This window comes from Galdieria sulphuraria (genome assembly GCF_000341285.1).
Source record: "Galdieria sulphuraria unplaced genomic scaffold scaf_42, whole genome shotgun sequence".
Taxonomy (NCBI): Eukaryota; Rhodophyta; class Bangiophyceae; order Galdieriales; family Galdieriaceae; genus Galdieria; species Galdieria sulphuraria.
The window spans coordinates 119,900-132,761 of record NW_005178433.1 but is presented as its reverse complement, the minus strand read 5'-3'; the positions used below and the strand labels follow the sequence as shown (position 1 = coordinate 132,761).

Here is a 12,862-nt window from a genome sequence, read left to right as displayed (position 1 = left end):
ACGGAAAGTAACGCTTTGTACTGAACAAAACACTCAACTGAGTGTCTGACTGGTTTCTTGTTCTTGTAGAATATCTTTGAAATAATAGCCCCAAGCCTGATTCTCAGAATCTCAACAACAGACTACAGGACTTTCAACTGCTAATAAATACGCAAAACTGCTCTGAAACAATTATCGATAGAAATAAACAAACTTGTGAAACAACTAATTGATTAATCGACCAACACTCAACGACAACTTAAACTCCTTTGTCTTTGCTCTCTTCTCGACAACGCTAATCTCAAATTTCCATACAAGACCAAAAGTGAAATAACAACAAGTGTTGCATACAGTATATAAACTCCAAAGAGATAATAAAAGTTGTAAATACTAAAAAGAAACTACAGTCTACATGGAACTCAGAGCACAGGAATCGATGGATTGTTCTACAAGAAACATTTGCAGGGCTTAAAAAAGAAACGCAGATAATAGAAATTCACTTGTCCAACTAAAACGAACGACGAATTTGCTTTAGAAATTAAAATCGGAAAAGTTTCACTAGCAAACTTGAATCAGGTCCACAGACTTGACAACACTCACTGAGCCTTCCCCTTTATCCAACAATCAAACCATTGTGTTGAATTTCTAATTGAATTGTTATGAGGATCGCTTTGTATTGTCTTCTTTCACTGGTGATATATTATTTTGAGTGACTAGTGAGTTTTATGAAAGAAAATATTCCACTTGGAGATATGTAAAAAGTTTCTGGAACAATAAGTGTGCTAGATACAATCAATCTCACATCTCAGTACTATCGTGAAACGAAAAGAACAGTGTCGTAACAAAGGTCCTCTCAACTCCCTAGCGACACTGTAGTCTTTTAACAGAGTTGAGTTTTACAAAACTTGTCTCTATGGTAAATTTCAGACTTCCTGTGAACCTCTATTGATGACAAATCAAAAAACGGGTTTTGCTATAACCAGTTTTCGACTCGTTCTCAATCTCAGAATCTTCCTTTGTTAGCCTTTCAAAACCTTGGAAAACTGCTTCACAATGTATAAAATGGTCATTTTCCAGTTTCATGGAAATAATTCAGTTGGCTTTCTGTGTAAGAACTATAGCCTTTCCTTCTATGCAAAATAGGCTCAAGGAATAGTCTTTATGCCACTGTGAACTGCAAAGAAGAAATAATTATATACTCAACCCTAGAGTTGGAAAGTATAGAGAGGACAAGGCTACAACAAAAAACTGACCAAAGGTTTGAATTCTTTTGTCTATACACAAATACATAAACTACTTACGACAAGGAGGATCGAACCTCAAACGATTCAAGGCTATTGGTTCGTTCTCCACGTAAAGAACTTGTAGAGAGTTTTGACTGGTATAATAAGAGTAAAAGTGGTGACGCTATTACTTCTTGCACTTATATTTCAAGATTCACCTTTCTTTATTACTTTGCCAAGAGGAGATGAAAGATTCTTATTTTTCCATTATTTCTACGCTTATATTCTTTTCTTTTCACTAGGAGACGAAATCGATCCAATATATTTAAAAGAACAAGACCTTTACCAGTTGGATAACAACCAAAATATCATTTGAGATTTTGACTCTGCAAAAGAATCAGATAAATTATTTTATCTTATTCTGCTGAATATTGCTTGTGAGTTGACGACATTTTTATCCTTTGTAGAGCAAATTGGACAAAAAAGCGTTTCTCTTCTTTTTCAAGTTTGACTCGTTCCTAGTTGAAATGAACGTTTCTTGTATTTATAGACTGTTTGTTGATACAAAACGTTGAGTTGTCTTTGATTCTTGTTACAAATATCTAAAAAGAAGCCTCCACCAACGTGCCTGTCAGGTTATATTTCGCAAGAGTCTTATGCATAGTGTCTGACTGGAGGGACCTTTGTATAGTGACTCACTTATTCAACTAGCTGATGGATGAGAGAGTGGAAAAAGAGTAGGAGACAACTGCAGCGGAACAAATCTTTCCTTGAAGTTGAAGAGCTTTTAAAAGCTTTGCATTCTTCGTATTGGAAGAAATAGTAGTCCTCTTGGGGTTATCTAGGTCCATAAGCAGCTTTGTAATTTTTCTAGTTTGCTTCCTTATATATCTTTACAATTTGTGTAAATTCACAGTTTCTCGTACAGGAGGTTGCAGCAAGGGCCTTTAAACCTAAACAGTCTTGTTTACCTTCAAAAACACCTCGTCGATATTGCCGACTGTTGAGGAGAGAGAATTCAACTATGATTCAAATGCTATGCAAATTCAAGATACCAGAAGAGAGTCGATATAATAGACTCAATTCGACTGAAAATTGAATTTTTGAAAAATATCTTTTCTCTTGACAGAATCGACAGTATCAAATGTCTCTGTTTTCTGCGAGTATTTTTCAGAGAAAGAAATAGGAGTTATTGACGCTATTAAATCAATGCTGTTTCTGACATGAGAAATGAAATGAGAAATAGACAACGTTTTTGAGTTCTGATAAAACCACGCGATATTTTGGATACTTCTTTGCACATTTGTTTAGTTTGTCTTTTGCTATCATCCACCTCTGCAGCTTTAGTGATAAGTTGCTTCTTACCATGATTGTAAGGAAGGAGTTTGATGATTGCTGAGAATAAAAGAATTTTTTATTTGAGAGTTTCTACATTTCTATTAAATGATACTATTCCCACTAGAGCTCTTGACAAGACTGGACAGGAGAATAATTCGGTCAAGACACTCGTTCAATTTTTCAAATATTCGGGACGATATCTTTGAGTCTATTTCAAAATTGGAAGCTTCTCATTTGAGGTGTATTTTTGGTGTAAATTGTGCAATGTTGCAGACTTGCAATTATTCAAAATAAATAGACTTTACATCCATGCATGTTGAATATAACTAAGATGAATAATTTCCTTTCTTGTCCAAACAACTGGTATTTTTTGCAATGAACAGCCAACTGTTTATTTCAAAACAAAATTCAAGTATAATAAATAATAGAAAACAAACAATGACTATTCTTCAGTCATACCGACAAATATCGAAACAATGTCAACTTGTGGTTTCAGTGACTATGCCATACCCTTCAGGGCTGGCCTTTTTGAAGAGGCAATAACACAAAATGTTAAAATTTACATTGAACGTTATGAAGATATTCTTTTGAAACATTTATTTGCAAAAAGGTGCCAATGACTTAAGATGCTGTAGAAACTACATCGGTTGTAATTAAATCGTAAATTGCCACATTGAAATCGACAGGAAGAATGGTCAGAAATGAACAGTCTTTATAATATGACAAGTCCATTTGTTTGTAATATGTGTGATAGAATTTTTCCCAACAAAGACTTAAAAGAGCAAGTCTTTGTAAAACATGCAGCTTCAAGGACAGAGCCACAAGTTGCTTTGACTCGTGACTCCTCCAGGAAGTAGGAAAGCCATTTTAAAACAATTTGAGTCCATTGAGGCGAAAGGGTGACCAAGTATTGAACAAGTCACTTTCCGGTCTCTCCATAAGGAACTTTTTATGTTCCCTATAGTACACTGCTTCTTGTGAATTGGAGGGAACCGGAAATGCAGAAAATTGAGTTGAGTCAAAAATTTACTTGATCTACGCAACTGCGTGTTTCCAGAAGGGTGAGAAATATAGGAATTCTGAAGACGTCTACTACAGACACAAATTATATTTAACTTTGTGTAACAACGGCCTTCTGGCCTGTTCAAGTTAGTGTAATTTTTGGAAGAAGATATTTCTCGAAATTATATGACTTTCATCATAACTGAAAGCAACATAAATGTTGTTAGAAATGTAATCTCAAGCACCGTTTGGAGACGCAATTGTTTGAATTCTTCAAGACTATTTTGTCAGTAAGTGTTTGAAGTTGGTGAAGAGGTTTGGCGGAGCTTTTATCACGGTGTTTTCATTAGAGTCTTTGGTGATGAGCTTTTGGGATAAGTTGAAGAATGCATTTCTTTTAGATTTGAGAGGTTTGAAACCAATAGAGACGATGCGCGCACTGAAGGAATGGAAATTCAAATAGACGTTACAGGAATGAGAGTACTTTTTTAAAATAAAATGAACTTGTTTGATTGAAGCCTAAATGTGTTTCTCTTTGTTACGGAAGGAACATTTTCAATCTTCTAAGCTCACAATGTAGCATTCCGACTGGTTCCTGTTAAGCAAATCTTTGTTGTTTTGAATGTTAGAAGTTTTTGTGGTATCATCTATTACAATGATAACAGCTATTCCGGATAATTGTAATTGTTCAACTACCAAACCAGATTCTATCAAGCTTTTAAAAGAAAGTAAAGTCATTCCCGATAGAGACAGCAAGTCACGCTATCATGAAGATATGTACAGTGGAAGATGAACTGGTTGGTAGAGTTACAGCAATTTTTGAAGCTGTTTGGAAATTGAACAATCAGGGTTGCAGACCTTCAGGCCACAAGGTGATGAATAATGAAAGGGTAGAAAGCAAAAATTTCTTCTGCCTTCAAAAGCTGGAGGTACTGTGCACTGTGTATACAAATACTAGATTTGAATGCCAAACTGATAGTTTTGCGCTCACCAAATTGCTCGACGTCTCATGCAATCGTTAAAAAAATCCACTAGTAAACTTTAATACAAAAGATCTATTCAAAACAATATCTAGATTGCACATAGTACTACTTGCCAAAATCCTCATCCAAATCATCGTGAAAAAACCAAGCAGAGGAGCATTATACATTGGCAACTCAAACGCTCCTGGTTCACTTGTTCAATAACTTGGCTCTCATTGAATGCTTTCACAACTCGTGCTTTCAATTATTCACTTGAATATTCAACTCGCGTCTCAGTTTGTTTCTTTCCATGCAGTTCAACTGTTGTTTGTTACCCCTTTCAATCTATTTTCTAAATATGTGTGCCTCCAAAGATACAATCGATGAGGTGAATTCGTATCCAGACTTCTCTTCACTGCTCAACAACTAGCTTCAATCAAAAGGCAGTGCAATGTGAAAGTAAAATTGCTCCGTTCTTCCCTTTTTCCATAAAAAAGAAGCTTCAAATTAGCACTTCAGAGTCAAACCATAGCTGTCTCCTATTTATCAAAAACGTGCAAAGAACGCCTTAGGAACCCGACCAAAATTCATAGCACTGGCAAACGTTAAAAAGTCTGAGCCTTGCTTCGCAAAACTTTTCTTGTAACATCCTGAGAAAACGAAGAATATTTTCATATGCACAACAGTTGAATCACACTCGGGACAGCCATTCAAAATTGCCGACTTAACCTTCAGAAATAGTTTTTTGGATAAGGCAACTACAGCAGAAATATCCAATACAACTGTGTTCAGCAAAACACTGTTTTTCGTACCCAGTGGTATTTGTCCGAATGGAAGTATAGGTGTTATGAAAAAGTCTATGCACGTACGTACAATATGAAGTACTGTTGTTCTCGATTTAAAACAACTAAAAGCTGAGAAAAAAAATATTCGACGATTTGAAGAAATCGAAGTTTTGGGAATTGCAAATGAAACTGTCTTTATAGGAAGAGGGGTTGCGTCTTGTAAGTTTTGTTGCTTGGCAACTGGCGAAAATTCCTGTAACTGACGTTAGAAGAACTACTGTCAAGATATGTGGAGCACTGTAGACTATTCCTTAAATTGTGACGAAGAATTCCGAGAATTATCCAACGCTGCAGCTCTACAAGAGCTCTACGACTCGGAGACGGAAAAGGAGGGTTGGATACGTAAGCTTTTACCTTCTAGTAAGGCCTTTGAAAACGAGAAGCACGAATTTCTTGCTAATTGTAGCGAGTTTCCACAAAGTGTTTTAGAAAATGACGCAACAAAGGTTTGTTAACGCTCCAAGTTTTGTTTTTCTCTAATTTTCTTGAACATTAGAAACTGGAAAAAATTACGAAGGAAACGGACGACTCCACCGCGCAACTTGTGAAATTGGACGGGTATGTTTGATGGCTTATTTTTATATGACTACTTTCGAACCATTTTTCGTAGTTTACAATCCCTTATAGAGTCGTCAGCCACTTGGGATGACGAAGATCGAAAGGTAAGCGTTTGAAAGCTTCATATTTTCACTCTTTGAATTTTATGCCTTAGGCATATTCAGAATTTTTGTCATCACTTTATTCTCCAGAAGACAAAGACTATGGTCCTGAAGACTCTAGCGATGAAGATTTTGATTATCTGCTAGAAGTCCAGAACGAAACTGACGATGAAGAGGTTGGTTGTTTGGCTTTAGTTTTTTGCCCGCTAATTTGTGTAAAGGAATACAGAAATGACCCAACTGCAAGAATTCCTGGTAAGGAATTGGTGGATCTTGTGAGTGGAAAACCATCCTATTCTTTTCGAAGAAGCAAAAAATGCCATAATATGAAAAATTCTAATCCGAAGAAGAAGCCAAGAACACAATGCAGACAGGTGGAAGAGCAACCCGTAAATTCTAAATGGACTCCGCACGTTTCCTCAGAATTCAGCAGAGCTAAACCTATAATGCCTGCAAATATGAAAGCATGTCTTTCTCATTTCAACTCTACATGTTCACAGTTTCATTTTCGACAGGATTCTCTGGAGCTAGTTTCTTTGCAAGTGAGTCGTCATATACAACTCTTGATTCAAACTTGTCTTCTAGTGGGACAAGAGCCTTTGAAAGATGATAGTGCTTTGAAACTTTCGAGGAGAATGTTGAATGACTGGAAGCGAGCTTCGGACATTTGCGTGAGCTATCGAAAGTTCTTTACCGAAACAGTTCTAGAGTACGAACCAAATACTACATTAGATAGGTCTTCAGTCTCCTTTTTTGACACTCCAATATTACGCATTGTTCCGGATTTATTATCATTGACCGACAAATGTGATTGTTTACAAAGCTCTGATATACAGAAGTTGTTGGAAACTTTTTGCCCTTATTTGGACGAAGAATTATTTCCAAAACTCCCAAAATATAGTTTCTATATGGGTTCAAATCATTCCATATTGGATGCGCAATACATAGATGTCAACCAAGTGAAGTCGACGTTATCTTCAGAAGATCAGTGGAGTAGTGCTGAAGACAGTTTGATTGCAACACTTATTCGTGAATATGGCTCAGACTGGTTGGAAAAGTATGTTAGATATTTATTATCATTGGAATGCTCTTATTTTGTCAAACTTAGCTATGAACGATTGCTTCCTTCAAAACAGTACGATGAAGTTTGGAGAAGGTATAGATTTTTGAGTGGTCGTCATGCACCGTAAGTCGAATCTGGTCTGCTTTGAATATTTTATATAGAGACTCTATTAGGGACAATCCGGTGAAACGTTTGGTCATCGAAAGACAAAGACCACTATCCAGTGAAGAATGGCGAATATTAGAACACGGTGTCTATCTATATGGCGATAATGCATGGAAACAAATTGAAATAAATTTGCTACCTCATAGAGACCAAGTTATTTTGCAGCGGATGTGGAAACAGAGACAGAAAAGGCGACGACAGAAGATAAGAGAGAATGAGAGACACAAGCAAGAAGCGAGAAAACTTGCTAAGCGATTAAGACAGCAAGCATTGGAAGAAGACCGGAAAAAATGCGAAAAGGAGAGGTGTTTGGAAAACATTGACATGGAAGAAACCAATAATGGAACAATGACGACTCGATTGGAATTTGACAACTCTAGCAACTGGTTGATTGTTGATGGAGATGTGAAAGTACATTTTTCACATGAAGATGATAAGAAACTATTATCACAAGTCAGGGCTTTTGGTGCCACAGAAAGGACATTCCTAGCACTTGCCAAAATTTTAGGTGATGGAAAAACACCGGAAGTGATACGAAAACGATATTCACAATTATTATGGTGGCTACAACAATCTACCAACGTTGTCTATCCATCCAACACTAACAACAGCGAGACTTGTGAAAATTCATGATTAAATAAACTTTATCAAAATTTATTCTCAAATGCTTCTGATAAATAGTCAGAATAAAATCGTGATGCAACTATTTTAACAAATTGTTCAAGATATCATAAAATACAGTGCCTTGAACGGCATAGCAAAAGTCATCAAATTGAACATTACACAAAATCTTATTGAAACTTTCCACAGCGTTCCACTGTAAAGTTATATGTCTTGAAAATGAAAGGTTACAGCATATCTCCAAAATTTTCCCAGTCTCAAGATCCAAATGTAAACTTAATCTTTGACTAAGTTCGAGAGCATGTTTAACTAGTCTGGCTAGAAAAATAGAATCTGCTCCATAGTGCCTCTCACAAAGCAACGCGGCACAATAGACAACTTTCTCAGCCAACGAGAGTTGAGCAACAGAAAGTACAGGGCCTCGACTGTACATTGTAACAAAAGCTTCCTGGATGTGTGTCATTCGAACTAGGTCACTTCCCTCGCTTTGAGCAACTTCTATTGCACGTTGACATACATGCAACGCTCTTCGGACATCTCCAGTTACTGAGGCCACTTTCTTGCAGCAAAGTTCAAGCTGGTAATACAACATATTATTAGATAAATTTTCAATAAATTTCAGGCCTTACCGCTAAAGACTCAAATTTATCAAGCGAATAATGTAGCAAAACTGGAATTTGCGAGTCTAAAATATTTCTCAACTGTGCACTCGAGTAGGGTGAAAAAGATAACCTGTTAACACCAAGACGCGAACCTATGCGAGGTTGCAGAACACGTTCTGGAAGATCCATTGTATTGGCTATAGCAACGACGACCAGAGGTGAGTTCTCGCGGGCACACCACTCTAAAAAATCGTATACGACTTTTTGCTTTCTCGAAAGCAGCACATCTAATTCGTCCAATACAGCAACAATGCAAGAAAGGCAACTGTAATTGCGTTTCTTCGGAATCTGTCTTCCCGTCTTACCTTCACCGAAGTAGCGATCAAGCTGTTGTGCTGCTTTCATAGAACCAACAAATTTCTTAAAGATAGTCGAATAGAGTAAAGAATATGCCTCTTGCGGATCTGAAAGAAGCATACCATTGATTTCCACAGTGACAAATTTACTATTAAAACTCGAACTTTCATTTAAATCCTTGAGAACATGACGAACGCTAGCTGTCTTTCCAGTCCCTGGAACTCCATTGATATACAACGAACGCTCTCCTTATTATGTTTCTCATCAGTCAAATTCTAAAATTGGGGAACAACACTAACCTTTACTTCTACCTTGACAAACGTCTAGAATGGACTGCGTGAGAAACTCTTTTATTCTTTCGATCTCTGGTTCTCTCCCAACTAGAACACTCGTGGTTATCCTCGAGTCCGCTAAATCATTATCTAAAGGCTTCAACAATAGTTTAGCTTCTTTGTTTCGAACAAAGCCGCTGTTACTATGTGTTTGTAATAGAATAAGCTTGTCCTCCATCTTCAAACTCCTAGTGTTTGTTGTGATGCAATCATAGAAATATCTACACTTGAAGACAGGACAGTGGCTGTCTACTGGTTTCTCCGTTGGAAAAGCTATTTGGCATTTATCTAAATAACATTCAATGCTGTTCTTGTCGATATGATTGCTCAAGAGAACGTCATCATCGTCAAATGCAATCTCTGATGGCACAACTAAAATAAATATATCTGTGTGAATACACGTTAGCGGATTGTCTCCAAAAAATTCATACCAATCTCAAAAGGTTGATAAAACCAGCGTAAAGAGAGCCACATACTGCAATTTTTTCCGTGTTGCCAGTTTTGCTGTTTTTTTTGCGCAGTAGTGACACGAGGCTTTACAATGATATCCTCTACACGAGCAATAAAAGGAAAATCCTCTCTGTCGGAACACAACAACACTGTGTCGCCGATGGAAATTGTGGTTTCTATATCTTCTAATACTTGAATCCTCTTTCTGGAAATTTTAGAGCCTTTTTTATCTCGAGTCTGTAACACTTCGACAAACGGCACACTAAAGGTATTTCTTTCAGCTTCCACTTGTCTCACTATGTAAATTCTCTCAGGCAAGGAAGATTCTTGAGCTGCTATGGTTTGAGTCTTTCTTCTTTTCGTTTTTCTGCGAGAATTTGAACCAGTAACTTTGTGTTTCTCCGCCTTTTGTTTTCTTGTTGTGGTTCTTACTCTACGCTTTCCAGCGCTTTGCATTTTCGCCAAGTATTCTTTCTTGGCGCCAAAATACAGAATCAATTTGTCATTATTTTTCTACTTGACCTACCTATGAAACTGTCAAATATAAAAGCATTACCAAGTTCGAAGCATTTCCTTTAGACTACCTTTGTATCATCAACTTTGATACAATGCCAACAAAAAAGTTGCATATTTTGATGGGTATGTACTCGATGAAGCGATCAAAGAATGTAACAGAACCAAGAAAAATATATGGCTGTTTAATTTGAAAATTTGGACACCAAAAGCTAAAAAGCATCGTGAAGTTCAATTTACATTTCAACTCGCAAACCCATTAAAGAAGTATTTGTTCCAAACTAGTAAAACTAATGCGATTACAAATGTATAAAAATGTCTTGAAAAGTCTCTCAATACTCCGGATTCTTTTGCATTTCCATGATGGACACATAAGTTCCAATGACCATTCCTACCAATCCGAATATAAGAATGATCATGTTTTTTGTTTTTTCACTCAGTGTCAGTTGTGTCCGAAAAAGTTTGAGGTGAAATAAAGATGGAAATATGTACGCCAAGGATGCTGCTCCTATCAAATAGAGGACATTCATGAATGCTAAAGCCAACAAAATAAACACTAACCTAAGGACCCCACTAGCGCTTGAAAAAGCCCAAAACTGGAACCTGCCAACGCTGCCGTTGCAGCAGTTCCAAATACAATAGTCAATCTGGCCATCACGTTCTTTGGGTTGCGTTCAAACAAGCTGCGGCGTTTTACATGTTGTAAATCCTCGTCATTCGCCCATTCGGGTTCCGAAGTTTCATCGCTCAAGTCAGAGCCATCCCCTAAATTGTCTCTCTGGTAATAGTTTTCTCCATCTCCAATGTCCAATTCCTTTGGGACTGCTTCTTCCGTTGCTGAATCAAGATCTTCAGATTCTGAACTCACTTCATCCATAGAAAACTCCCCTTCTTCCTCTTCTTCATGATACTCTTCTAATGGCTCACCATGAGAGCTAGTAATTGTTCGTCCTGCTAACCAGTCTTCAGCTGCTTGAACAATGGGAACTAATTGCAAAGGATAGGTGAACAATATACCAATACATAATACAATTTTAACCAATCCGACAACTGGACTGTTCCCCTGTAAGACAGAAAGAAGAATAATAAGAATGAAAAAACTGTCCTTATGCCACTCACCATATTAAGAACAATGATTGATCTTGTATTCTCTCCAAAAGTGACAAACCCCAATGCTCCAACTACCAGAAGAACACCTGATAGGATGCCAATGGCAACTTCAATTACCATCTTGAAATGTTTTCGACTCTTCATGCTTTGTTCTACAGGGACAACAAGACCGATTCCTTCTAACGCTGAAGTGATTTGTCCAAAAAAAATAGGAAATTGGGTTATACTGGGACTACTTGGTTGCCATCTAAAGTGACTGCCTATATAACTTATCACTGCGATGAAGCCGATCAAAAGAGAGAAATTGGCAGCTAAAGAGAACGGTGCCAATGAGCGCAGTGAACGTAGCATCGATAAAGGAATAAGAATAGGCAATGGGATCAAAACAAACACTGATGGTGAGACGGAGGCACCAAACAAATCATGCAAGGTTTGTCCTAAAAAAATAAGATATCCCGTACAATACCCGAACTGGGTCAATATAAGAGCACCATTAACTAACTTTTCTCCAATGCCACCCAAAACGTATTTTCCCAAGTCTCCATACGTTATTCGAAAAGATGGATCATCTGCTTCTGGCATCTGATTCTTTACCTTGAAAAGATTGAGCAAAGGAGCATCTCAAGAGTATTTTTACCTACTTGTACCAATAACAAACAACAGTGCTCTGTAATAAGTGCAATCACTATCAAACCAATCGTACCACGAATAAGACCTGCATGGGCAAATGCATAGGAGACATATAAAAAATTCAATCCAATAAAGGCCTTCAACATATTCCCAATGTCTCCAACTAAGTGCTTTGCAAGCTCCGAACGACTCAAATCTTCTTCAAGTGTAGGATTCTCTTCACCAGGGGGACTCTGACGGACATCAAATTCATCATATTCTTCTATTGTGGCACTGTCTGTTCCTTGGTCTATATCAACATGGTTCATATCAAGGTCCTTTGAGTTCAAGTCGCTGTCGCCATAATCTGTGGCTGAAGTTTGCTTTCCGTTACGAGAGTATTGGAATGCGTCAAATGAAGGGCTTTGCCTTAGCTCGGCTCCTGAAGGAGGATCGCCCTCTCCTCTTTTCCAGAAACCACGAACCAGATTCGTTACGCGCTTTCCCAAAGTAGCTACAACATTAGTTCTATGTAAGGAAATTTTGCCGTGCAAACTACTTACTCTTTTCCAATAAACTCGTCCTTTCATTTCGCTGTTGCATTTCAGGGACTATACCGAGTTGGAAGCGTGAACGGGTCTTTTCTCCGTAAAGTTTGTTAGTCAAGGAAACCTTACGCCAGTCTTTTTTATTTTTTTGTGTAAGCACTTCTGGTGGAGTCTTAAATAGGTTAGGTTTTCCAACCTGAGAATAGACACTCGAGGTGGAGGCCTCGCTATTCACAGTAGTATCTGTAGCAGTAACGTTGGAACCTTTGACTGAACTTGAGGAAGATTCAACTTTTGCAGTCTGTCCAGTTTCTGGGGAGTTATTCTTGCTTTCCAATTCCATACAACTCACAAGTTCTCCCTTTCGACATTTCCGAAATTAACCAAATCTCTAAAACCATTCTGTCAAAAAGGAATTGTTTAATAGTTCAACACTTTTCTATCATTAAATAAAATATTGCTACACTGAGATACGATGAAAGAC

The 12,862-nt window shown here is 37.4% G+C and overlaps 4 protein-coding genes across 5 annotated transcripts; 1 reads left to right on the top strand and 3 right to left on the bottom strand.

Annotated features, from left to right (window-relative positions):
• Positions 1-3,190: 3,190 nt before the first annotated feature.
• Gasu_46040 (uncharacterized protein) lies at positions 3,191-5,201 on the bottom strand. Its single transcript, XM_005704408.1, has 3 exons — positions 4,534-5,201; positions 4,116-4,304; positions 3,191-4,061 (listed from the first exon to the last, which is right to left on the bottom strand). Exons 2-3 carry the CDS (start codon positions 4,278-4,280, stop codon positions 3,822-3,824), a joined length of 405 nt encoding a protein of 134 aa, XP_005704465.1. The 5' UTR covers positions 4,281-4,304; positions 4,534-5,201; the 3' UTR covers positions 3,191-3,821.
• Positions 5,202-5,361: 160 nt separating this feature from the next.
• Gasu_46030 (hypothetical protein) lies at positions 5,362-7,893 on the top strand. Of its 2 annotated transcripts, XM_005704407.1 has the most exons (7): positions 5,362-5,795; positions 5,846-5,907; positions 5,960-6,011; positions 6,062-6,184; positions 6,230-7,065; positions 7,117-7,194; positions 7,245-7,893. In XM_005704407.1, exons 1-7 carry the CDS (start codon positions 5,577-5,579, stop codon positions 7,867-7,869), a joined length of 1,995 nt encoding a protein of 664 aa, XP_005704464.1. In that variant the 5' UTR covers positions 5,362-5,576; the 3' UTR covers positions 7,870-7,893. The 2 variants fall into 2 exon arrangements, with proteins under 2 accessions (XP_005704464.1, XP_005704463.1); XM_005704406.1 differs by having other exon boundaries at positions 6,062-7,065.
• Positions 7,894-7,910: 17 nt separating this feature from the next.
• Gasu_46020 (origin recognition complex subunit 1) lies at positions 7,911-10,101 on the bottom strand. The gene is made up of 4 exons (XM_005704405.1): positions 9,580-10,101; positions 9,116-9,535; positions 8,487-9,064; positions 7,911-8,434 (listed from the first exon to the last, which is right to left on the bottom strand). The coding sequence occupies exons 1-4, from the start codon at positions 10,052-10,054 to the stop codon at positions 7,940-7,942; spliced, it is 1,968 nt and encodes a 655-aa protein (XP_005704462.1). The 5' UTR covers positions 10,055-10,101; the 3' UTR covers positions 7,911-7,939.
• A 179-nt stretch (positions 10,102-10,280) lies between these two features.
• Gasu_46010 (amino acid transporter, AAAP family) lies at positions 10,281-12,811 on the bottom strand. Its single transcript, XM_005704404.1, has 5 exons — positions 12,394-12,811; positions 11,863-12,344; positions 11,231-11,815; positions 10,673-11,174; positions 10,281-10,619 (listed from the first exon to the last, which is right to left on the bottom strand). The coding sequence occupies exons 1-5, from the start codon at positions 12,719-12,721 to the stop codon at positions 10,444-10,446; spliced, it is 2,073 nt and encodes a 690-aa protein (XP_005704461.1). The 5' UTR covers positions 12,722-12,811; the 3' UTR covers positions 10,281-10,443.
• Between the last annotated feature and the right edge of the window lie 51 nt (positions 12,812-12,862).